General features: G+C 37.7%; 1 protein-coding gene across 2 annotated transcripts in view; it reads right to left on the bottom strand.

Annotated features, from left to right (window-relative positions):
* NSF (N-ethylmaleimide sensitive factor, vesicle fusing ATPase) overlaps positions 1 to 25460 on the bottom strand; it is a 170171-nt gene that overhangs the window by 131214 nt on the left and 13497 nt on the right. For both annotated transcript variants that reach the window (XM_004374265.1, XM_023729398.1), the window contains exons 2-4: positions 7572 to 7657; positions 5601 to 5700; positions 1908 to 1947 (exon numbers count right to left, since the gene is read on the bottom strand). In XM_004374265.1, coding sequence (XP_004374322.1) covers positions 1908 to 1947; positions 5601 to 5700; positions 7572 to 7657 — 226 coding nt within the window. The remainder of the gene's footprint in view (positions 1 to 1907; positions 1948 to 5600; positions 5701 to 7571; positions 7658 to 25460) is intronic.

Here is a 25460-nt window from a genome sequence, read left to right as displayed (position 1 = left end):
TTGGGGTCTCATAACAATGTATGTAAAAAAAAAAAAAAATTCTGTATGGGAGACTAACTTGAAATGTAAACTTCATTTAATTACAACAATAAAAAAAAAAAGTAATCACACCGCAATCAAAAAAAAAAAAAGAATATGAGCTATAAGTTAGATAAAAGTATCAACATTTAATGTGCTGGATTTGATAACTATACCGTCAGAGGCACATCTTTGATCTTAGGAAACACACACTAAGGTATTAGAGATAAAGAGACATGATTTCTGCAACTTAATCTCAAATGATTCAGAAAAGCAATATGTATATATGTATGTACATATGCATGCCTGTGAGTGTGTATGTATATAGAAAGAGAGAGACAGAGATAATAATAAAGCAAATATGATAATTACTGAATCTGGGCAAGGGAGTACACGAAAACTCTCTGTACTGTTCTTGCAACCTTTCTATACATACAAAATTAAGTCAACTGGCTTAGTTACACTTGTATTTTCTTTTCTTCTCCTACTGTGTCCATAAAGTTGACATGAAATTATCTGATGAAAAAGATTCATACTTCATTTTCCCGACTTAGCAACACTGCCTAACAGACAATACCAGTTTTCTCTTCTTAGTTCCTTGACTTAGACAATCCACAAGTGGCTAAATCTTTTCTCCCCCCGAAGTTATAAATTGCTTTCCTTGACCTTCTCTAATGAACTACGATGACCTCAAAACACCCTTCACTGAGAAAATTACACCACCTGCTTATGTATTGCCACCCTTTCTTCTCCTCCTTAACCTAAACTATCCCTTCCACAAATCTGACTTATCTTCCTAGAAAAACACAAAAGAAGAAACTATACCTCAGCATAGAGTAAAATGGAATTACCAGGTACTGTAACAACAAGTGGTTAAAGCGACTGACTGCTAACGAAAGGTAAGTGGTTCGAAACCACCAGCAGCTCCACAGGAGAAAGATGTGACAGTCTGTTTCTGTAGAGATTGACAGCCTTGGAGACCTTATGCAGTTGCTATGAGTCAGAATTGGCTCGATGGCAGTGGGTGGGTAATACCAACTATTCTTCTTCAACCTAATTTTGACTTTTTCTTTTTTAAATTCCCGTAACCATAATTTTCAAAAATCCTATTCAACTTACCCCTAGACAAGTCAAATAACTTCCAAACCATTTTCTTCAATTCATGACTTCTCGCCATTCCTTACTGTGTTCCACACCAAAATGAGAATCCTTTTCTAAAGGCAGGATTTTGGTTGGACCATTCAGAAATCCTCAAGAGCTCTCAACTGTATTTGTGTAAAATCCAAATTTTTAGTATGTACTCTAGGTCCTCCCCTAATACGCTAAAACTCTCATCATTTAATACAACCCACTCCATTGTCCCTTTCAATCAGGCAAACATACTTCCTGAGAACCACCTATGATTTGCTTGCTCCCATCCCTATGCCTTTCGTTTATATTATCTGTCATCCTAAAAGCCTTTCTCCCTTGTCTCTACCGTGTGATGCTTTCCACCTACTTCATAATCATGCTCAAAACTCCAATGCACAGCAAGACTTTGCTGGCAATCTTTCTGGTCTCCAGTCAATTCATTCACTCTTTTACACAGAGCTCCTAATAGTAAATATTTGTGCACATATTTTCCTGGTAGATATTCTGAGAGCTATGAATATGTGGATGTTCTTTCCCCCATTAGATTGTAATCTCCATGCAGAGAGGTAGGCAGATAAAGAGGTGGGGACATAGGTACCATGACTATGTCCTGTCCATTCTCATAGACCTAACCAGTAATCTGACTAGAATGAACGTTTAATAGCCTGACAACCAGTAATAGAAAATTGTACAGATCTCAGTAACTGCATGAAAATTATAAAGAAAATCTATCTCAGGTAGCTAAAAACTATACTTACCATCTATTTCTTGTCCAATAGAGAGTCCAGCCCATTTTCGCTGTAAAATAAAAGAGAAAAAAAAAAAAAAAGGTACTTAAAACCAAATCAATCAAAATTAGAGAAACGAGGAAAAGAAGAATTTCTATGAATTTCAGGAACACATTCAAAGACCAAAACATGGCATACTATATATAGTATGGATTTGAATACCTGTTTCCAAAATATACAAAGCTTGTCTTTTTGCAGTAAAGCCAGTAGCATTGAGTAGGATGCTCCTTTGCACAATATAACACTCCTGAAAGTCTTGGTGATATCAGATATTTCAGTGTTCTGAATGTGCTGTAGTGAGCTACACTGCTTGTTACAGTATCACAAAAAGAAAGATATTCAGTTCAAGAAAACCAAATTAAAACTGGTCAGTAAAGTTACAGATACTTCACAGACATAACCAAACACCTCACAGGATTGGTTTTCTGGGTTTGAAGAATTAGGACCATAGTCTCATGGGGCATCTCGGACAACTGGCATAATATAGTTCATAAAATTCTACATTCTAGTTTAATGAGTAGTGTCTGGGGTCTTAAAAGCTTGCAAATGGCCATCTAAGATACAACTCTTGGTAGCTAATGTCCAGAGCAAAAGAGAAAGAAGGAAACCAAAGGCTCAAAAGAGAAACTAGTCTACAAGACAAATACTCTACGCATACTATGGCCTCATCTACCCTGAGGCCAGAAGAATTAGATGGTGTCCAGCTATCACTACCAACCATTCTAATCAGGGCCACAATAGTTGGACCCTGATAGAATGGGAGAAAAATGTAGAACAGAACCTCAAATTCCTAAAAACAAAACAAAACAAACAAACAAAACCAGACTTACTATACTGGGTGACACTGGAGGACTCCCCGAGACTGTTGCCCTAAGATACTCTTCAAACCTTGAACCAAAACCCCTGAGGTTACCTTGTAGCTAAATAACAGAATGGCTCACATAATGAATATCACCCACAAGTACTGTGCTCCTTTAAAAAAAATCACCTACATGAGACCAAACGGTCAACAGTTACTTTAAAACAAAGGTAAGAATATAAGGGGGCAGGGAAACTAGATTAATGGAAATGGAACAACCAGAATGGAAATAATGAGAACATTCACTCATTGTGAAGAATGTAACCAATGTCACTGAACAATATGTGTAGAAGTTGTTGAATGGGAACCTAAACTGCTGTGTAAACCTCCATCAAAAACACAATAAAATATTATTAAAAAAAAAAAAACTGGTCAGATAATCTATATTGAAACCCACGCAGGGATTAAAATTGTTAGATGGTCATGACTACTAGTTGTGTACTAGCCAAAGGATTTTCAGGCAGTTGCAACCAGAATTTAGCCTCTTCCCAAATCCTGACTAGTTAACAATGGTAAGAATTCACAGAGCCAAGCCAGACTGTGTTGAGGCAGGAATTTGGAACTCGTTTGCATAGGTTCAAAATTAGTAATTACTGGTAACACTACAAAGAACAGTGAGAAAATCATTTTGGGCTGAAAATCAATAGCTTGCCTACTCATCCGAACACTGTGGACTTTGGTGCATAGCTTAGATGTTGCAAGGTGAACATGTACGACAAGTGTTCTCCCTTCCAGCTTTCTTATTGTAGGTCACTTCTACCTCGTCTCTGCCCTTCGCCTCCCCTAAAGGACTTCTGTAACATGCCATCCCACTTCCTGCCAACCTGAAATTTAGCAGCATGCTGCTTAAGTCCAGACTGGGTCACAAAGAAATCACATTTAGGTTCTGTATTTCAATCCTAAGACAGCCTCCACAGAAGTTAGTGGAGTGGAAGGAGTGCTACCGCTGGAAAATCATCATTTTGTAACCATATTAAAGAAAAGCTTGGGCAGAATAGAACTGTGCTCCATAGAGTTTTAGTGGCTGATTTTTTGGAAGTCGATTGCCAGGCTTTTCTTTCGAGGCGCCTCTGGGTGGACGCGAAACTCCAATCTTTCGGTTAGCAGCTGAGCACATGAATCGTTTGCACCACCAAGGAACTCCATTATAATAGCAGTACCTACCTTATGGGGTTGTTATAAGAATTAAATGAGCCAACACATGCAAAAAGTGCTTAGAATAATGCCTGACACAGAGTAAATGTTGAAGAAATGTTTTTTTTAAAAAAGCAGAGAGACAAGGATAAACAGCCACACCTCAAGCTACTCCTGGATACCAGAATCCCAAATGGAGCTCCGTAAAACCTGGGGTACCCAGGAATCTGATCATTCCAAACCTTTAATCTATAGAAACAAACATGAAAAGTAGTCCTGATTATGGCGAGGCATCCAAACAAAGGGGAATAGTGAGTGGAGACTTAGTGAAAGCTTATTATAACACATTAGAAGGAGGTAGGATTGCACTCACATTGCTTAGGATTGTGAGACTAGCTGCATGAGTATGATGATAAGGGAGAAAGGCATACAGACTAGTATTTGTGGTGTTCCTATACTATGTGCCTGGGACTGTGCTAGGCAATTTTTCTTCCAAAGAATCCACCAACAGAGTGGCATCTGGGGTCTTAAAAGCTTGCAAGCGGCCATCTAAGATGCATCAGTTGGTCCCAACCACCTGTAGTAAAGGAGAATGAAGAACACCAAAGACACAGGGAAAGTATTAGCCCAAGAGACAGAAAGGGCCACATAAACCAGAGACTTCATCAGCCTGAGACCAGAAGAACTAGATGGTGCCCGGCTACCACCAATGACCGCCCTGACAGGGAACACAACACAGAGTCCCTGATGGACCAGCAGAAATATGGGGTGCAGAACTCAAATTCTAGTAAGAAGATCAGACTTAATGGTCTGACTGAGACTGGAGGTACCCCGGAAAGCATGGCCCCTGGATTCTGTATCAGCCCAGAACTAAAGTAATTTCCGAAGGCAACTCTTCAGACAGGGATTGGACTGGACTGTGGGACATAAAGTGATAATCATGAGGAGTGTGCCTCTTAGCTCAAGTAGATACAAGAGGCCAAAGGGGCAGCTTCTGTCCAGAGGTGAGATGGGAAGGCAGAGAGGGTTAGGAGCTAGTTGATTGGACATGGGGAATCAAGGACGGAAAGGAGGAGTGTGCTGTTGCAGAATGGGGTGAGCAATTAGGGTCACATAACAATGTATGTATAAAATTCTGTATGGGAGACTAACTTGAAATGTAAACTTCATTTAGACTACTACAATAAAAAAAGAAAAAACAAAGACTCCACCAACCATTATAACTGTAATCATAACCCTTCTAGTCATTAGGGGACCCCAGCATATTAGGTTTTAATTTGAGATAACTACTACTCTAATCATATTCATTATTAGTCTGACAGCATTACATTCTAAAATCATTACTATTAGATGTCAATTTTACAAATAAAATATTATTTTTATATATTTTGTTTCCCAGGAAGTTAACATTAGAATAACTTGACACTTTTATCTGACAGTTGACTGATAACTACTGCAGAATTTTTAAAAATCAGAAAAACATCAAGGCAATAAAAGGCAGACATAATAAAAATCAGCAATTAAGAATATCCCTTTAAATTCCTTATATAATACTTAGATGATTTTCTTTAATATGAACCAATACAGTTATAGGGTGATGTTTGCTTTAAATAAATTGATATTCCTATGACTTCCAAGAATAGAAGAGAATAAACTAACATCAGAGTTACCTGGGGTAAGCTGAATGCAATGCTCCCTGGAACCACTGATGGATGGGTCCTCAGTGTAAATATATACCTATGGTTGGGTGAGGTCCTCACAACCACATGCCTGAAAGACAGAAACACAGTCAGTACTCCATGTCAAAGGAAATGAAGAACATAATTTTCAAATGTGTTCATTCCCAACAACTGATGCTTGATGAGTACGAGGCAGAAACATGGAAATATACAAGAGACTTGAAAAAATAGAACCACAAATTTATCTCCAAAAACTGACAGCAACTCAGATGCTTCCTAGGCTGCAAGGAGCACCTCTGGCCAAACACACAAGTAAAATGCGGCCAAGTTCCATACAATACACCATCAATTTTATTACACTTCAAATTTCAATAAAACTGAAGCTAGTAATCTAGAGTCCTTGATAATTAAGTAGAAACTAGATAAATTTCCTCTCCTGAAAATTATTTCACACCCAATAAAATAATAAGGAGCAGAACAAAAACAGATGAGCCAGGACATAGTGGTCAAAAAAAAACATAAGTGTTTTTAGTTTGTAGGACAAGTCATTAAATCTCTTTGCAGACTCTTATAACAGGCTAAAACAATAACAATCTGTAACATGAAAAAGATGGCAAGAAGGAAGTACTTTTCACAAAATACATTAGCTTTTATGTAAATATCAATTATTTACTATTTCAAAGAATTTTGTGCTAATTCACCCTGCTCAGGAGTTACCCATAAATAAAATATACTCATCTCAGGATACTCTCCTACACCAAGATGCTAACAAGGACTATATGTGAGGCAGAAGCTTCAAACTCTGTTATGCAACAGCACCCTCTTTTGTAAAAATATCTTTTAGAATACTATAATTTTTTATTAATGATTAATGTTTATATACATCATTTTGCTACTAGAACATAAGTTCCTTATCTATTATATTTTAAGTAGCTCCATCATGAGTACTGTGAACATTTGACATGTGTGTAAGAATTCCATAAACAAATAAAATCTCACAGTGATTGTACTTCAGTTTATCTGTGTCAAGTTCTGTGTTTAACTCGTCATCACAGAATTTTTAGGACTAGAAACAATGCTAATACAATCATGTAGTCTACATAAGTCCCTTACTATGAAGCTGGAAACCACAGCTGATTAGCAATTCTAACTCTGTGGAACTCAGGTATTTCACAGATAGCTTTTTTAAAAAAGGCTAATTAGAAATCTACCTCCTTGTTCCTTATTCCCTCGTCTGCCTTCTGGTACAGCCCCTTCATCTCCTTACCTCTACCAACCTCAGAAGCACATGGATGGCACTGAACTTGGTAGCAGGCTCTTTAGAAGTTCTGGCAGTGGGTGACATGAACCAGTTAAAGATAAATGATGACAAAAAGTAGTTGTAAAGATTCTACATTTGTTGTGCATCTTCAAATTCTCATGTCTCAGATTATCATAGTAATATTGATCATAATAGCTACTATTTATTGAGTGCTTATTAATGCACTAGACACTATTCTCGGTGCTTTATTTGTATAAGTCACCTTATCCTCACAACTACCCTGAGAAAAATATCATTATCATCCTCACTTTACAGATTAGGATACAGAGGCACAGAAATGGGAAATAACTTATCTATGGTCACCCAGTGTGTAATTGGCAGAGCCAAGATCCAAACTCAGACAATCTGAGTCGAGTCCAACACCTAACAACTATGCTATACACAATTCACATAACCAGTATATTTAGCTCTGCTAAGAAAAATCAATAAAAAATTAAGTTATATATTTTAAAACATTACGTTAATCAAAGTTTGACACAGTAAAGACTGAAATACACAACTCTTTCTCATTTCTTCCATTTTCCAACTCAGTAACAGGAATAAAAAAATTATTCTCAAAAGTTTCCCTAAAAATAAGAACTCTCCAGAAGTTTCTAAAACACCACTCAGTAGGTTAGAGGAAAACAAAGTTAGATACTCACTGGCCAGACTGGAAATCCTTTTCATTCACAACTGCACAGTTGGTTAAAGATAATTCATCTGTAGGACATCTTGCAGCTTGCATACTCTACAAAAATCAGCGATTAGGAAAATAAAGTTAAGTCGTTTTATTACTTTAAAGAATATTTTATGCCCTTCCTGTCCTCTACTCCTCGTCACCACAAATGCTGTAATAAACATCAATTGCTTTTGACTCCTAGTATCCCATCCTCTCTGTGGTAATAGCAACCCTTTCCTTGGAAACTGCTCCTTCCCCACTCCATGTGGTTCTGTAGGACTGCCAGTCACAGCACACATGCAATCACATATACTCCTATCTTGCCAGTGGGATTTTATCTACAGGGACTAGAGGAAAGCCACTCTCCCTCACCACGCCACCACATGGTGGAAGACTTTATGCTCTAAAAGAGAATGAAGCTATTACAGAGAAAGCAAAGGTAACAAAGAGACAGACTAACAGACATCTTGAAACACGGTTTAAAGTCCTTGAGACCAGTCGTGAACGTTGGTTATGAGCCAACAAATTCTCTTATTTGCTCATGCTTATATTAGTTTTCCATCTCTTCCAAAGAAAAGAGTCTTGACTGATACAAATGCAATGAAGTAAATTTAGTAAATTTGATAAAGTATATTATGAAAAAGTATCTTTTTATAAGAGATCCTAACTGGCTATGAAGGAACCCTGGTGATGCAGTGGTTCAGCAGCTAGGCTGCTAACCAAAAGGTCAGAGGTTTGAACCCACCAGCTGCTCCATGGGAGAAAGGTGTGGCAGTCTACTTCTATAAAGTCTACAGCCTTGGAAACGCTAGGGGGCAGTTCTACTCTGTCCTATAGGGTCACTCTGAGTTGGAAGCGACTCAGCGGCAATGGGTTGGGTTAAGTGGCTATGAACCATCTCTCCTATAAATGGAGAAAAACCATCTTCCAAATGCCTCTCAACAAAAATAATTACAAAGTATATTTAAAAACAAAACAAAAACAGCAATTAGCCTTTTTGGTCAAAAGCTACTGGCAAAACATTCCTTCATATAATTTATCCTTTCAATACTTGCACAATGTCACAAGTTAACCAATAATCCTTCCATTATTCTCTAGGGTTTCCTAGTTAGTGAGATATGACATTCGCAGACAGTTTATGGCTAAAGCACTCATTCTTTAAACCTCAAGCTAAAGCTGATTCTTCTTAAATCTGTCTCCCAAATATGAATTTATAGAGGAAAATAAATTACTTTTTGTTTTACTTTAACTTAAAGTAGGATATATATGTACCTTAAGGGTTTGCAAGACGATCCTCTGGGGTAAAATATTAGTATTTCTCTGTATATTTATTTTATACCCATATTTATTAAAGAGGAACCTCACCCTAAAGGTATACTGTGACTTAAGATACAGCTTAATGATACTAACAAAGTATCATAATATGCCAGGCCTTTAAAAATTACACATCCACAGCAAGAGAGAAACCTCTATAATATTTATAACTGAAGTCACATGCTACTTAATCCAGCACTTCAGAAAACTGAAGAGACAAAAAGCCATGGACCATAGTAAAAATGGCTGAAACAATACGTGGAAAACAATATGGTGACAAACTAAAACGTATCCTTTTATTGGGAAACACAGCCAAAAGCTCTTAGAAAACTCTGAAGAGCTGAAGACACCAGGACCAATTAGAGTGTGGGAGATATGCTATACAGTTGAATCAAAATAAAGATGTTTGTTTCATCTTAGAGTATTTTCTTGGTAATTAGGAAATACGCTAAGATTGGATTTTTGCTAGCTACTAAATGGAGGTTGTACTGAAAAGGATATAGTCTCAACTGTAAATGAAACAATGTGCTTTGTGGGAAAACCGTGAAGTGTAACCACTGATGGAATGGCTGCTTTGACTGGAATAAAAAAAAAGAATTTCAGAATAGAGCTACAAAGATAGCACTTAAGTGATAGTCATTCACTGCTTCATTGACAAGTAAAGTACTGCTGAAAATAAGTCATAGCAAAAGGGGTGCACAAAGTGCCCTAGGATGTCACGAGGTTAATTTTATCAAAACAAGGCCTTTACAATACAGTAGAATCTTTCCTACACTCTGTAAAGAGACAGGAAGTAGGCATCAAAATCTTTTTCTTTTTTAATCCTCTAGTTACCACAAGGTAAAGTTACTTAAAAGATTTATTAAACATAGACGAGTTACACGATTCTTTTATAAAAAGACTAGTGTTCCAAATTTGCTAGTAAGTAGTATGCTACCAAGAAGATATTTAAAAAGGGGAAAAACAAAGTTTTAACATGTTTGAAAAGTGTTTTTCCAAAACAAAAAGTAAAGACTACCTTGTACTAATGAAGAGAGCATTTCAAAAATAGATATTTGAAAACATTTCTAATACTAAATGACTCCGCTGTTGAAACAATGTACGTTACCTAAAAACAAAAAACAAAACAAAAAACTCTCATATCTGTATGCTTTAAAAAGTTGGAAACAATTTTCTAACCTTTTAAAAAATCCTCCAAATGTAGATTTTCTGTGATTTTTTTTAACCTATTAGCATTAAAAGAATGCAATACAGCTTCCTTAAAAAGCTACAATTAGAAGTACCGTATAATCCAGCAATCCCATTCCTTGGAATATATCCTAGAGAAATAAGAGCCATCACACGAATAGATATATGTACACCCATGTTCATCGCAGCACTGTTCACAATAGCAAAAAAATGGAAACAACCTAGGTGCCCATCAACAGACGAATGGCTAAACAAATTATGGTATATTCACACAATGGAATACTACACAACGATGAATCCATGAAACATAACATGGAGGAATCTGGAAGGCATCATGCTGGGTGAATTTAGTCAGTAGCAAAAGGGCAAATATTATATAAGACTACTATTATAAGAACACAAGAAAAGGCTTAAACACAGAAGAAAACATTCTTTGATGGTTACGAGGGTGGGGAGGGAGGGAGAGGGGTATTCACTAATCAGACAGTAGATAAGAAGTATCTTAGGGGAAGGGAAGGACAACACACAATACAGGGAAAGTCAGCACAACTGGACTAAACCAAAGCTAAGAAGTTTCCTGAATACAACCAAACACTTTGAGGGACAGAGTAGCAGGGACAGGGGTCTGGGGACCATGGTTTCAGGGGACATCTAGGTCAACTGGCATAACAAAGTTTTTTAAGAAAATGCTCTGCATCCCACTTTGGTGAGTGGCGTCTGGGGTCTTAAAAGCTAGCAAGCAGCTATCTAAGATGCATCAATTGGTCCCAACCTACCTGGAGCAAAGGAGAACGAAGAACACCAAAGACACAAGGAAAGTATTAGCCCAAGAGACAGAAAGGGCCACATAAACCAGAGACTGCATCAGCCTGAGACCAGAAGAACCAGATGGTGCCGCGCTACCACCAATGACCTCCCTGACAGGGAACACAACAGAGAGTCCCTGACAGAGGAGAAAAGTGGGGTGCAGAACTCAAATTCTAGTAAAAAGACCAGACTTAATGGCTTGATTGAGACTGGAGGAACCCTGAAAGACATGGCCCCCAGACTCTCTGTTAGCCCAAAACTAAAACTATTCCCGAGGCCAACTCCTCAGACAATGATTAGACTGGACTATGGGATAAAATGATACTGGTGAAGAGCATGCTTCTTAGCTCAAGTAAATGCATGAGACTAAATGGACAGCTCCTGTCCGGAGGTGAGATGAGAAGGCAGAGAGGGTCATGAACTGGTTGAATGGACATGGGAAATCCGAGGTGGAATGGAGAAGTATACTGTCACAGTATAGGGAGAACAACTAGGGTCACATAACAATGTATGTATAAATTTTTGTATGAGAGACTAACTTGAACTATAAACTTTCACTTAAAGCACAAGAAAAAAAAAAGAATGCAATACATTCTGAGTAGTCTGCAAGAAAAACTAATAGATGGAAATTTACTAGATAATTTCTTTGCAGAAATTTCAACCAAACATTTCTTAAGTGGTGAGTAAGTCTTAAAAAACAAAGAGCATCATGACTTCAAAAGTGTAGCCAAATGCCCCCATTTTGATCAAGGCTTTGACAGCCAATAAAACCAAGTACCAAAGTAAACTGAATTTAGAACCAGGTCTCTGAATAGCTGTATCACAAAATGTTAAGCCAAGATTTTAAAGAATGAAGAAGCATCATTTTACTTTGTGTATTATTAATAAGGAGCCCTGGTGGCACAGTGGTTAAGAGCTCGGCTGCTAACCTGAAGGTCAGCAGTTTGAATTCACCAGCCGCTCCTTGGAAACTCTATGGGACAGTTCTACTCTGTCCTACAGGCTCATTATGAGTCGGAATCGACTTGACAGCAATGGGTTTGGATCCTACCACTGCTGGAGGCTTGGTTGTGTAGTAATTAAGAGCTCGGCTGCTAACCAAAAGGTCAGCAGTTCGAATCCACTAGCCACTCCTTGGAAGTCCTATGGGGCAGTTCTACTCTGTCCTATAGGGTCACTCAGAGTTGGAATCAACTCGATGGCAACAGGTTTATTATTAATAAAATTAAAATTATGATGAAAATATTGTGGCTTTCATCTTTAACTCATTCATTTATTTTTGTATACGTTTTACTATGTATACTATTAGTATTATCATTTATGAATAAATATGCATATACTGGGAATGCATAATCAAAACATTTTTCACTTACAGGATTCACAATCAAACGGGAAGTCACTAATTTAGAATATGGATGAATCAAGTCTAGGGTACATGTTTGTTTTCTGAATGGGATAGCAACTTGCTCCACAGTCACAGCTTGACCAGCCAGCCATCTGATAAACATGTACTGAATTTTTTTAGTTAAGAGCTCAGGATGCTAACCAAAATATCGGCAGTCTGAATCCACCAGCTACTCCTTGGAAGTACTACTCTGTTCCTACAAGGTCACTATGAGTACCTACCCTGAAAGCACTGGTGGTGCAATGTTAAGCGTTTGGCTGCTAACCGAAAGACTGACAGTTTGAACCTACCAGCGATTCTGTGGGAAAAAGACCGGTGATCTGCTTCCGTAAAGATGACAGCCTATGACACACCTGGAGTCGCCATGAGTTGGAATCAACTCGACAGCAAAAAAAAAAAAATTCTCATTTTCCTTCAGATTAAGTATCTTTAAATACTGTGTAGGATAGCTACAGCTATATAAATGTCTTCTAAATTCAAATTAAGATCATTAATTCTTGAGTCAGATAACTCAGACTTAATGTATCTATATTAAACTGATAATAATGCTTTCCCAAATCTGTTATATAAATCCCCAAACTGTTACATAACATTTAACATTTTATTGAGTAGTTAATTGTCTTGGTTATCTATGGCTACTGTACCAGAAATACCACAATGGATGGCTTCAACAAACAGAAGGTTATTCTCTCACAGTCTAGTAGCCTAGAAGTCCAAATTCAGGGCATCAGCTTCAGGGGAACCCTTTCTCTCTCTGTCAGCTCTGGAGGAAGGTCCTGGTCATCAATCTTCCCCTGGACTAGGAGCTTTTCAGTGCAGGGACCGCAGGTCCAAAGGATGCACGCTCCTGCTCTTCTTTCTTGGTGGTATGAGGTCCCCAACTCTCTGCTTGCTTCCCTTTCCTTTTATCTCTTGTAAGATAAAAGGTGATGCAGGCCACATCCCAGGGAAACTCCCTTTACATTGGATCAGTGATGTGACCTGAGTAAGGGTGTTATATCCCATCCTAATCCTCTTTAACATAATTAATCTTGCTTCATTAACCACAAGCAGAGATTAGGATTCACAACACATAAGAAAATTACATCAATCACAAATTGGAGGATAACCACGCAATACTGAGAATCATGGCCTAACCAAGTTGACAAATATTTTTGGATGACACAGTTTAGTCCATGATATTAATATAAAATTATTTCACATTTGTTTTACAATTTTAAAATTAAATTTAAAATACATTTGTATATTATTTTCTAACTGAAAAATGGGTTTACTTAAATAAAATTGTCTATATTGTAAAAGTGCAAAATATATGTATATATATATATATACATATACATATATACACACACACACATATATACATACACAAACACACACACACATATGAGGCAGTTCTACTCTATTACATGGGGTCACTATGAGTCAAAAATCAACTCCATGGGCACCTAATGACAATCTCTCCTGGGGTCTCTTTTGCTTCTTCCTTTTATTTTCCTCTCTCCTTCCTAACTCCGTGCCCCTTACCTGGCCAACTCCTACTCATTCTTCACTTCTCAGCTTAAACATGGCTTTTTCTAGGAAGCCTTCATAGAAGCTCCCTCCCCACTAAACTTACTAAAATAAACTTCAAATGGAAGCACTTAACCAAATGTATTTTTATTGTGTTTACAAGTTTGCATTGCACATAAGACTACAAGCTTCTCAAGGACTGAGACCATACCTTGTTCAGGTCTGTTTCCCAGGGCTGGTACAGAGCTCAGCACACAGTGAGTGCTCATTAAATGTTCACTGAATAAATGAATGTGTGGATCAATACTAATCTATATTAATTGCAGAATAAACAATTCAAAGAACATATACTCAAAAAACTGAGTATTTCAAGGCTATTTAGGAAGTGATACAATTTAACTAAAATGATCTAATCAAAATTACACAGAATACAGCCAAAGTAATAAAAAATTTACAGAATGTGAAATTAACCTTTTCATTTGTAAACTTGTTTACTTGCCAAGAAGGTGGTGCCCTTTAAAAAGGAGTGAAAAAAATCTGTAGAAATCATCTGGCTGAAATAAAACAGATGCTGTTAGCAAAGGCCTCCATACTGGAATCTAGAAGCATCTGTGTTTTTATGGCAAGCCAAGCAGGGTATCTCATTTTCTCATCAAAGTATGTTGTTATTGTTAGGTGCCACCGAGTCAGTTCTGACTCATAGCGACCCTACGTACAACAGAACAAAACACTGCTGGTCTTGTGCCATCATAACAATCATTGCAATGTTTGAGCCCACTGTTGCAGCCACTGTGTCAATCCATCTCGTTGAGGGTCTTCCTCTTTTTCATTGACCCTCTACTTTACCAAGCATGATGTCCTTCTCCAGGGACTGACTCCTCCTGATAATATGTCCAAAGTATGTGAGATGAAGTCTTGCTTCTGTGGAGCATTCTGGCTGTACTTCTTCCAAGACAGATTTGTTTGTTCTTCTGGTAGTCCATGGTATATTCAATACTCTTTGCCAATACATTCAAAGGCATCAATTCTTCAGTCTTAGTCCAGCTTTCACACTGGCCAGCTTCTTCATTGTCCAGCTTTCACATGCATATGAGGCCATTGAAAATACCATGGCTTGGGCCAGATGCACCTTATTCCTCAAAGTGATATCTTTGCTTTTTAACACTTTAAAGAAGTCTTTTGCAGCAGATTTGCCCAATGTAATACATCATTTGATTTCTTGATTGCTGCTTCCATGGGTGTTGATTGTGGATCCAAGTAAAATGAAATCCTCGACAACTTTGTTTCTCCGGTTATCATGATGTCATTTATTGGTCCAGTTGTGAGGATTTTTGTTTTCTTTATGTTGAGACATAATCCATACTGAAGGCTATAGTCTTTGATCTTCATCGGTAAGTGCTTCAAGTCTTCTTCACTTTCAGCAAGCAAGGTTGCGTCATCTGAATATCGCAGGTTGTTAATGAGTCTTCCTGCAATACTGATGCCGCGTTCTTCTTCATATAGTCCAGCTTCTCGGCTTATTTGCTCAGCATACAGATTGAATAAATATGGTGAAAGGATACAATGCTGATGCACACCTTTCCTGACTTTAAACCACACAGTATCCCCTTGTTCTGCTCAAACAACTGCTTCTTAGTCTATGTACAGGTTCCGCATGAGCACAATGAAGTGTTCTATTATTCTCATTCTTTGCAATGTTATCCATAATTTGTTATGATTCACACAGTCAAATGCATTGCATAGTCAATAAAACACAGGTAAACATCTTTCTGGCATTCTCTGCTTTCAGCCAAAATCCATCTGACATCAGTAATGATATCCCTCGTTCCATGTCCTCTTCTGAATCCGGCTTGAATTTCTGGCAGTTCCCTGTCGATGTACTGCACAACTGCTTTTGAATTATCTTCAGCAAAATTTTATCTGCATGGTGATATTAATGATATTGTTCAATAATTTCCACATTCCACTAGATCACCTTTCTTTGGAATGGGCACATACAGAGATCTCTTCTAGTCAGTTGGCCAGGTAGCTGTCTTCCAAATTTCTTGGCATAGATAAGTGAGCGCTTCTAGCGTTGCATCCATTCGTTGAAATATCTCAGTTGGTACTCTGTCACTTCCTGAAGCCTTGTTTTTTTGCCAATGCCTTCACTGCAGCTTGGACTTCTTCCTTCAGTACCGTTGGATCTTGATCATATGCTACTTCCTGAAATGCCTGAACATCAACTAATTCTTTTTGGTACAGTGAAGAAGCAGCATCAAAGTTTAAGTCCCTATGAGCTATTTACTTATCACAGTGACATCAAGGAAAAATTCCATAATTTTTCTAACACTGACCTTGCCTCTAAGCAACAACAATAAAAGCCAGCCACTAAAGTCAATGAGCTATTAAGAAATAAAAATACAAAACTGAGAGGCAGTTTTGTATAAGTTTAGTTGTCTGAGCTACTAGAACATTCAACAGTCTGAAGGTTTCAGAAATGTCTTCATTATAATAACTGCAAATGTCAAAAACTATGAACTCATTGCTACTCAAAAGAATGAAAATTTCAACAAACCTTTCATGGAAACTTTAGTGGAAATAATTCTATCATTACTTGAGAGCTTTTAAAGAGCAGAAAGCGAATCTGCTTCTCTTGAACAAAAAAACTGGGTGGAGGGGGAGGATTAACAAGGACTTCCCTAGGCAACACTATAGTTTTAGAATTTTAATAACATACTTTTATTCAAAAGTCAACTTTAAAAATCAAAATACTTAAGTACGCGCTTCATTGTTTACCAAAGAATTTAGTATGGCAAAACAAACTGAAAGAAAAATGAAGAGTGTTGTATCTGACTATAACAGCCCACTACCCACTATCCCTACCCTAACTGCAACACCTGTGAATCTACTGTCTCTTCCTTCTGGTGCTTCAGCCCTTGGTTACACCTCTCTAGAAATACACAAATCCCCCACAGGGAAGGGAAATAAGCCAGAAAAGATGAACTTGCCCCAGGGAAGCTCAGCTAAGTCTCACTCAACAATTTTTCTCTTATCAGAGGATCTTTCCCGAAAAATAACATTCTAAAACAGTGCCGTTTAATTAAGTAATCATTAGACACATATGGCTATTAAGATTAATATTGATTAAAATTAAATAAAATTTAAAATTCAGCTCTTCAGTTGCACTAGCCACATTTCAAGTGCCGCATGTGGCTAGTGGCTATTGCTGCATAAAGTTTCGTTGAATAGCCCTGGTCTAGAACAATGAAAGAAAGATCATCAGTAACACCTGCCGTTAGAGCCTATGGACTCCCGCTGTGCTACAGCCTCCTGTAATAATCATTTCTGGTGAAATTTTGAAGTCAGGTGGGACAAGAAGTGATGGGGCAAAAATAAGTTAAACTTGTATGTCCTATAGTTATCTCTCAAAGAGCCATTAGGGATACCCTTGACATTCTCCATCTCAGATCAGTAAGTATTCACATAACATAATCTCCTGACATCCCTTAAGGTATTAACATTTCTTTACAAATTTCTGTTGAAAACAAACAAAAAAAAAAAAAGAGGTTGCCATTTTGATATTTTGAAAAGAAAAAAATACGGAAGTATATATACCATAAACCCAAAAACCAAACTCACCGCCGTCAAGTCGATTCCAACTCATAGCAACCCTGTATGGCAGAGCAGAACTGCCCCATAGGGTTTCTAAGGCTGTAATCTTTATGAAAGCAGACTGTCACAGCCGAGAAATACACCATAATGTGGTTATAAGTGTGGTGAGACTATAGGTTATTTTTGTTGCTGTTTTGTGTGTGTGTGTGTTCTAATTTTTTAATACTGAATATGCATTTTCTTTGAAATAAGGAGCAGAGTAAAGACTATGGATGATGAAATTGAAGCTAAAAAGATCTGCACAAGGTCATATTAGCAAGTGAGTTGCAAGCTGGGATTGAAACCTGTTTTCTGATGACAAAATCCATGCTATTTTCCCATGTGGCTACCTTTTTTTTAATTCTTCCCATTCCAACAGACTTGAGGAATATAACAACTCACAAGTCTCTACCAGGAGTGGGGGCTCAGGGCAGTGGGTAATCAGAATCCTAGGGAGGGCAGAGGGTGAAAACAAACTCGGTCAGGAGTTAGAGAAATAGTGCTCTCATACAATAAGAAATCTCAGCAGAGAAATAGAAACTATGTATGTATAGATACACAACACATATAAACATATGAGCCCTGGTGGCACTAACTGTTAAGCACTTAGCTGCTAACCAAAGGTTGTGGTTTGAACCCACCCAGCAGCTCCACAGGAGAAAGACCTGGCAATCTGGTTCCAAAAGAAGACACTATGGGACATTTCTTCTCTGTCACATGGAGTCACTATGACTCGAAATCAACTCGGTGGCACCCAACAACACACACACACACACACACACACACATTATATGGAAATGGACATTTTAATGTTGAAAAATAAGGTTGAAATTTAAAAATTCACTGGATGGGCTTAAAGCACATTGGAGATGACAAAGAGTCAGTGAATCTGCAGACAGATCATCAAAAAACCAGTCTGAAGAACATAATGCTGAGTAAAAGCAGCCAGACACAAAAAGAGTTCATCTTGCACTTTATCAAATTCATCTTGCACATATATGAAATTCTAGAAGAGGCAAAATTAATATAGAGTGATCAAAAAGAGAAAAATCTGTGGTTGCCTGGGGTGGGGGTGAAATTGACTACAAAGAAACAAGAGGGAATTGTTTTGGATGATGCAAGTGTTCTATAACTTGATTGCATTTTATTGTAGAAAAGCTATACCTCAATAAAGTTGAGAAATGATATTCTGATTTTTTAATGGCTAGACAATCCCTGATAAGCACCATTGCAAAGCACGGATAAATGCTGAAAATGGAAAATGCAGTCTAGGTACAAGGTTGACGTGGGGCCTCATATCCATGCAACACAGACCTTGGTGCCTCCATACTCAGGCACGTCTACTGAAAGAGAGAACCAGGTCTGCAAAAAAGAGACTGAGCCCACTCTCCAACCAGTCCTCATCCCACCTGTAAAAATAACAGAGAACTAGGAGAATGGTCAGATCTACCTCTAAAAGGCCAGTCCAAGGTTGCTGACCACATAGGCCTGCTAGTCCTGGCACGGGAAGTTAAAGAGGAAGGACAAAACCTACAACTCTTTTTGGCATGAATGTCCAGATGGACCATCAGATTAGCAACTCTTCTTCCTGAGGAGAAGAGTAATTAAGGGTTTGAGGTTTTTTGCCTGTTTTTGTTTTTCTGTAATATTTCATCCCTTATGAGACAAGGAAAAGTTTGCGCTACAGTTCTATTCTCCCAACGGGCAGGGATGGAACCTGAAAAAAATAGGAAGAAATACATACCCACACATATACACAATGAGGATTAAATGAGATAATTCTTATTTACCAGATACGGGACATTCAATAGATCTTAGCAATTATTATAATTATCATAAGGATATTCAATTCAGAGTTATTTGTAACAGCACATACACACACAAAAATCACAACCTAAATGAATGCCATGAAGAAGAGTATAGTTAAAAGAATCACAATAATGCAGGCATTTAAAAGGTCAATTTAGTGCTATATGTATTGAAAAGGTACAATGCCCACAATATAGTGCTTTTTTTTCTTGTTACAAAATAGTATGTAGAGTATGATTTCTTCTTTTATTTAAAAAAAGAAAAAAAAGATACTAAGCTGTTAACAATGATTACCACCGAGCAGAAAGACAAGTTTACAATTCTAAATTGTTGGAACTGCTTTTACCATAAATAAACCCCGTTTTGGGGAAATAATTTAAAATATAGAAAACTCTTATGTACAAAGTTGCTCCCTACAGCATTACTTTAACAGTGACAAATAAGAAGCAACCTACAAGCTCTATTGCAAAGTAATAGTTATGTAAACTACAACATATCCACCTAATTAAATATCATATAGCCAGCAAAATCCTAAAGGATACCACTAAGTTCATAGCACAGGATTACATATATAAACATTACAGCTTGCTTTTTAAAAAGTACAGCAAACCAACTAAAATGGAAACACATCAAAATGTAAAAAAAAAAATTGTGACTGGATAATGGGGGTATAAAAAACTCACTGCCGTCGAGTCGATTCCAACTCATAGTGACCCTATAAGACAGAGTAGAACTGCCCCATAGGATTTCCAGGGAGTGGCTGGTGGGTTCCAACTGCCGACCTTTTGGTTAGCAGCTGTAGCTGTTAACCACTGTGCCACTAGGGCTCCAAATGGGACTATGGGTGATGTAATTTCTTTTCTTCTTCTTTTCTAATTTAAAACAAATATAGATAGGTTATTACTTTACTAACAAAACTAATATTTCTGTATTAAAGTTAATTGATGGTATATTTCATTTCAGACCTCTGTTTGCTTCTGCATAGACAGTGTGCGATGACAGCATACATTAGGAAAATAACTCGAAGGACAGGCCCAATAAAAAGGCATTGCCAAAATTCATGAACTACAAAACAGGGTCTCATTATTGGTTTGTAAGTGTTCTTTTCTTCGTAATTAAATCACGTTAGTAAAATCTAATTTTCTTTGATAATAGTGTGACATGGATTTTTATAACTAGATTAAGAAAAAGCACTTTTCATAAACTCAGTAAGAAGCCATAAAATATGGTCTGAACCCACAGAACCATCTGATGAATATACAAAGAGTTTATTTATGGAGTCCCTGGGTGGTGTAAATGGTTAAAGCACTTAGCTGCTAACCAAAAGGCTGGAGGCTGGAGTCTACCCAAAGGCACCTGGGAAGAATAGCCTGGCAATCTACTTCCAAAAATCAGCCACCAAAACTTTATGCAACACAGTTCTACTCTAAACACACATGGGGTCGCCATGACTCAGAATCATTTCAACAGCAACTGGCAAGGTAACCAAATAGCTCAACATCAAAACAAGCACTAAGTCATAAGACTCTTATCAGAGCAGTTGGCTCTGAATAAATAATTTCCTCTCCAAGATTACATTAATTTGGTTAAATTTATTCCTAAGTATTTTATTCTTTTTGATGTTATTGTAAATGGAATTATTTTCTTAATTTCACTTTCAGATTATTCATTGCCAGTGTACAGAAATGCAATTCATTCTTGTATATTGGTCTTGTATCCTGCAGTTCTGCTGAATTCATTTATTACCTCTAACAGGTTTTTGTTGGTTTTGTTTTTTGTTTTGGTAAATTCTTCAGGGTTTTTTATATATAATATTATGCCATGTGCAAACAGAGATAGTTTTACTTCCTTCTTTCCAATTTAAATACGTCTTATTTTCTTGCCTAACTGTCCTACGTAGAACTTCCAATACAATACTGAATAACCATAGAGAGAGTAGACAATCTTCCCTTGTTCCTGATCTTAGGAGGAAAGCTTTCAGTCTTTCAATATTAAGTATGATGTTGTGTTGTGCTGTTAGGTGCCGTAGAGTCAGTTCTGACTCACAGCAACCCTATGTACAACAAAACAGAACAGTGCTCAGTTCTGTGCCATCCTCACAATCCTTGTTATATTTGAGCCCATTGTTGCAGCCACTGTGTCAACCCATCTCATTGAGGGTCTTTCTCTTTTTCGATGACCTTCTACTTTACCAAGTATGATGTCCTTCTCCAGGGACTGGTCCCTCCTGATAACATGTCCAAGGTACATGAGACAAAGTCTTGACATCTTTTCTTCCAAGGAGCACTCTGGCTGTACTTCTTCCAAGACAGACTTGTTTGTTCTGCTGGCATTCCACGATATATTCAATATTTTTCGCCGACACCATAATTCAAAGGCATCAATTCTTCTTCAATCTTCCTTATTCATTGCCCGGCTTTCACATGCATATTTTAAAAAAGCCAAACCAAATCCGTTGCCGTCAAGTCAATTCGGACTCATAGTGACCCAATAGGACGGAGTAGAACTGCCCCACAGGATTCCCAAGGAGCAGCTGGTGAATTCAAACCGCCGACCTTTTAATTAACAGTTGTAGCTGGAGCAGTGGTTGTTAGGCTGCTAACCAAAAGGTCAGCAGTTCGAATTCACCAGCCGCTCCTTGGAAATCCTACAGGACAGTTCTACTCTGTCCTATAGGGTCACTGTGAGTTGGAATCAACTCTACAGCAATGGGTTTGGTTTTCACATGCATACTAGGTGACTGAAAATACAATGGCTTGGGTCAGGCACACCTTAGTCCTCAAAGTAACATCTCTGCTTTTTAACACTTTGTAGCCCTAGTGGAGCACTGGTTAAGAGCTCAGGGTTGCTAATCAAAAGGCGAGCAGTTCAATTCCAACAGCCACTCCTTGGAAATCCTATGGGACAGTTCTACTCTGTCCTATAGGGTCACTATGTGTCAGAATCGACTCTATGGAAGCGGGTTTGGGTTTTGGTTTTGCAGCAGATTTCCCCAATGCAATATGTCCTTTGATTTCCTGACTGCTGTTTCCATGAGCATTGACTCTGGATCCAAGTAAAATGAAATCCTTGACAACTTCAATATTATCTCCATTTATCATGATGTTGCTTATTGGTCCAGTTGTGAGAATTTTTTTCTTTACGTTGAGGTGTAATCCATATTGAAGGCTGTAGTCTTTCATCTTCATCAGTAAGTGCTTCAAGTCCTCTTCGCTTTCAGCAAGCAAGGTTGTCTCATCTGCATATCACAGGTTGTTAACAAGTCTTCCTACAATTCTGATGCCACATTCTTCTCCATATAGTCCAGCTTCTCGGTTTATTTGCTCAGCACAGATTGAGTAAATATAGTGAAAGGATACAATGCTGATGCACACCTCTCCTGACTTTAAACCACCCAGTATCCCCTTGTTCTGTTCGAACGACTGCTTCTTGGTCTATGTACAGATTCCTCATGAGCACAGTTATGTGTCCTGGAATTGCCATTCTTCGCAATGTTATCCATAATTTGTTATGATCCACACAGTCGAATGCCTTTGCATAGTCAATAAAACATAGGTAAACATCTTTCTGGTATTCTTCATTTTCAGCCAAGATCCATCGGCAATGATATGCCTCATTCCACTTCCTCTTCAGAATCCGGCGTAAACTTCCGGCAATTCCCTGTTGACGTACTGCTGCAACTGCTTTTGAACTATCTTCACTAAAATTTTACTTGCATGTAATATTAATGATATTGTTCGATAATTTCCGCATTCTGTTGGATCACGTTTCTTTGGAATGGGCACAAATATGGATCTCTTCCAGTAGGTTGGCCAGGTAGCTGTCTTCTAAATTTCTTAACACAGATGAATGAGCACCTCCAATGTTGAAACATCTCAATTGGTATTCCATCAAATCCTGGAGCCTTGTTTTTTGCCATTCCTTTCTGTGCAGCTTGGACTTCTTCCTTCAGTGCCACAAGTTCTTGATCATATGCTACCTCCTGAAATTGCTGAACATTAACCAATTCTTTCTGGCACAGTGACTCTGTGTATTCCTTCCATCTTCTTTTGATGCTTGCTGTGTCATTCAATATTTTCCCCATAAAGTCCTTCAATATTGCAACTTGAGGCCTCAAATTTTTCTTCAGTTCTTTTAGCTTCAGAAATGTCAGATGTGTTGTTCCCTTTTGGTTTTCTAACTCCAGGTCTTCGCACATTTCATCATAACACTCTACCTCGTCTTCTCAAGCTTCCCTTTGAAATTTTCTATTGAACTCTTTTTTTTCCATTCACTTTTACTCTACGTTCAAAAGCAAGTTTCAGAGTCTCTTCTGACATCCATTTTGGTCTTTTCTTTCTTTCCTGTCTTTTAAATGACCTTCTGCTTTCTTCATGTATGATATCCTTGATGTCATTCCACAACTCATCTGGTCTTCAGTCATTAGTGTTCAATGCATCAAATCTATTCTTGAGACAGTCTCCAAATTCAGGTGGGATATATTCAAGGTCGTATTTTGGCTCCTGTGGACTTACTCTAATTTTTTTCGGCTTCAACTTAAATTTGCATATGAGTAACTGATGGCCTGTTCCACAGTCAGCCCCTGGCCTTGTTCTGAGTGATGATATTGAGCTTCTCCATCATCTCTTTCCACAGATGTAGTATATTTGATTTCTGTGTTTTCCATCCGGTGAGGTCCACGTGTATAGTCACTGTTTATGTTGTTAACAAAGTATTTGCAAAATTAGTCTTTGCAAAATTCTATAATGTGATCTCTGGCGTCATTTCTATCACCAAGGCCCTATTTTCCAACTTATCAATCCTTTTTTCTTTGTTTCCAACTTTCACATTCCAGTCACTAGTAATTATCAACACATCTTGATTGCATGTTTGGTCAATTTCAGACTGCAGAAGTTGGTAAAAATCTTCAATTCCCTCATCTTTGGCCTTAGTGGTTGGTGTGAAAATTTGAGTGATAGTCATATTAACTGGTCTTCCTTGTAGGCATATGGATATTACCCTATCACTGACAGCGTTGTACTTTAGGAGAGATATTGAAACGTTCTTTTTGATGATGAATGTGACACCATTTCTATTCAATTTATCATTCCCAGCACAGCAGACCATATGACCGTCTAATTCAAAATGGTCAATACCAGTCCATTTCAGCTCATTAATGCCTACAATATCAATCTTTAGTGGTCCACTTCATTTTTGATGACTTCCAATTTTCCTACGTTCATACTTCGTACATTCCATGTTCTGATTATTAATGGATGTTTGCAGCTGTTTCTTCTCATCTGGAGTCATGCAACCTCAGCAAATGAAGGTCACAAAAGCTTGACACATCCAAGTCATTAAGGTTGACTCTACTTTGAGGAAGCAGCTATTCCCCAGTCATATTCTGAGTGTCTTCCAACCTGAGCGGTTCATCTTCCAGCACTATACCAGACGATGTTTCACTGCTATTCACGAGGTTTTCACTGGTCAATTTCTTTTAGAAGTAGATCACCAGGTTCTTTTTCCTAGCCTGTCTTAGTCTGGAAGCATCCCTGAAACCTGTCCAACACAGGTGACCCTACTAGTATTTGAAAATACTGGAGGCATAGCTTCCAGCATCACACAGGCCATTACAGTACAGCAAACTGATAAATGTGTGGGGAAGTATGTTGTCAGCTGTGGGTTTTTCTGTTAGTTGAATTTTGTTTGTTGAACTGAATTTTTTTTTTAAATAATTTTATCATGGCAAGTATATATAACAAAAAATTTCTTATTTAAACCATTTAAGTGAATTGTAATTTAATGACATTCATCATGTTGTGCAATCATCACCACTATGTATTTCCAAGTTTTTCCTCACCCTAAACAGAAACTCAGTACTCCTTATGCAATAACTACCTATTCCTTCTTCTCCCCAGCCCCTGGTAACTGCTAATAAACATTTGTCTCTATGCATTTGCCTATTATAGATATTTCATGTAAGTGGAATCATACAGTATTTGTCCTTTTGTGTCTCACGCATTTCACTCAGCATAATGTTTTCAAAGTTTACCCACTTCGTGGCACACATCAGAAAGTCATTTCTCTTTATGGCTGGATAATATTCCATTGCATGTATATACCACATTTTGTTTATCCATTCATGTGTTGATGGACACTTGGGTTGTTTTCACCTTTTGGCTACTGTGAATAAAGATGCAATGAAATTGGTATATAAGTATCTGT

The sequence above is a fragment of the Trichechus manatus genome, unplaced genomic scaffold (genome assembly GCF_000243295.1).
Source record: "Trichechus manatus latirostris isolate Lorelei unplaced genomic scaffold, TriManLat1.0 scaffold00028, whole genome shotgun sequence".
Classification (NCBI taxonomy): domain Eukaryota; kingdom Metazoa; phylum Chordata; class Mammalia; order Sirenia; family Trichechidae; genus Trichechus; species Trichechus manatus.
The sequence above is the reverse complement of the archived record's forward strand: the minus strand, read 5'-3'. Positions and strand labels throughout refer to the sequence as shown.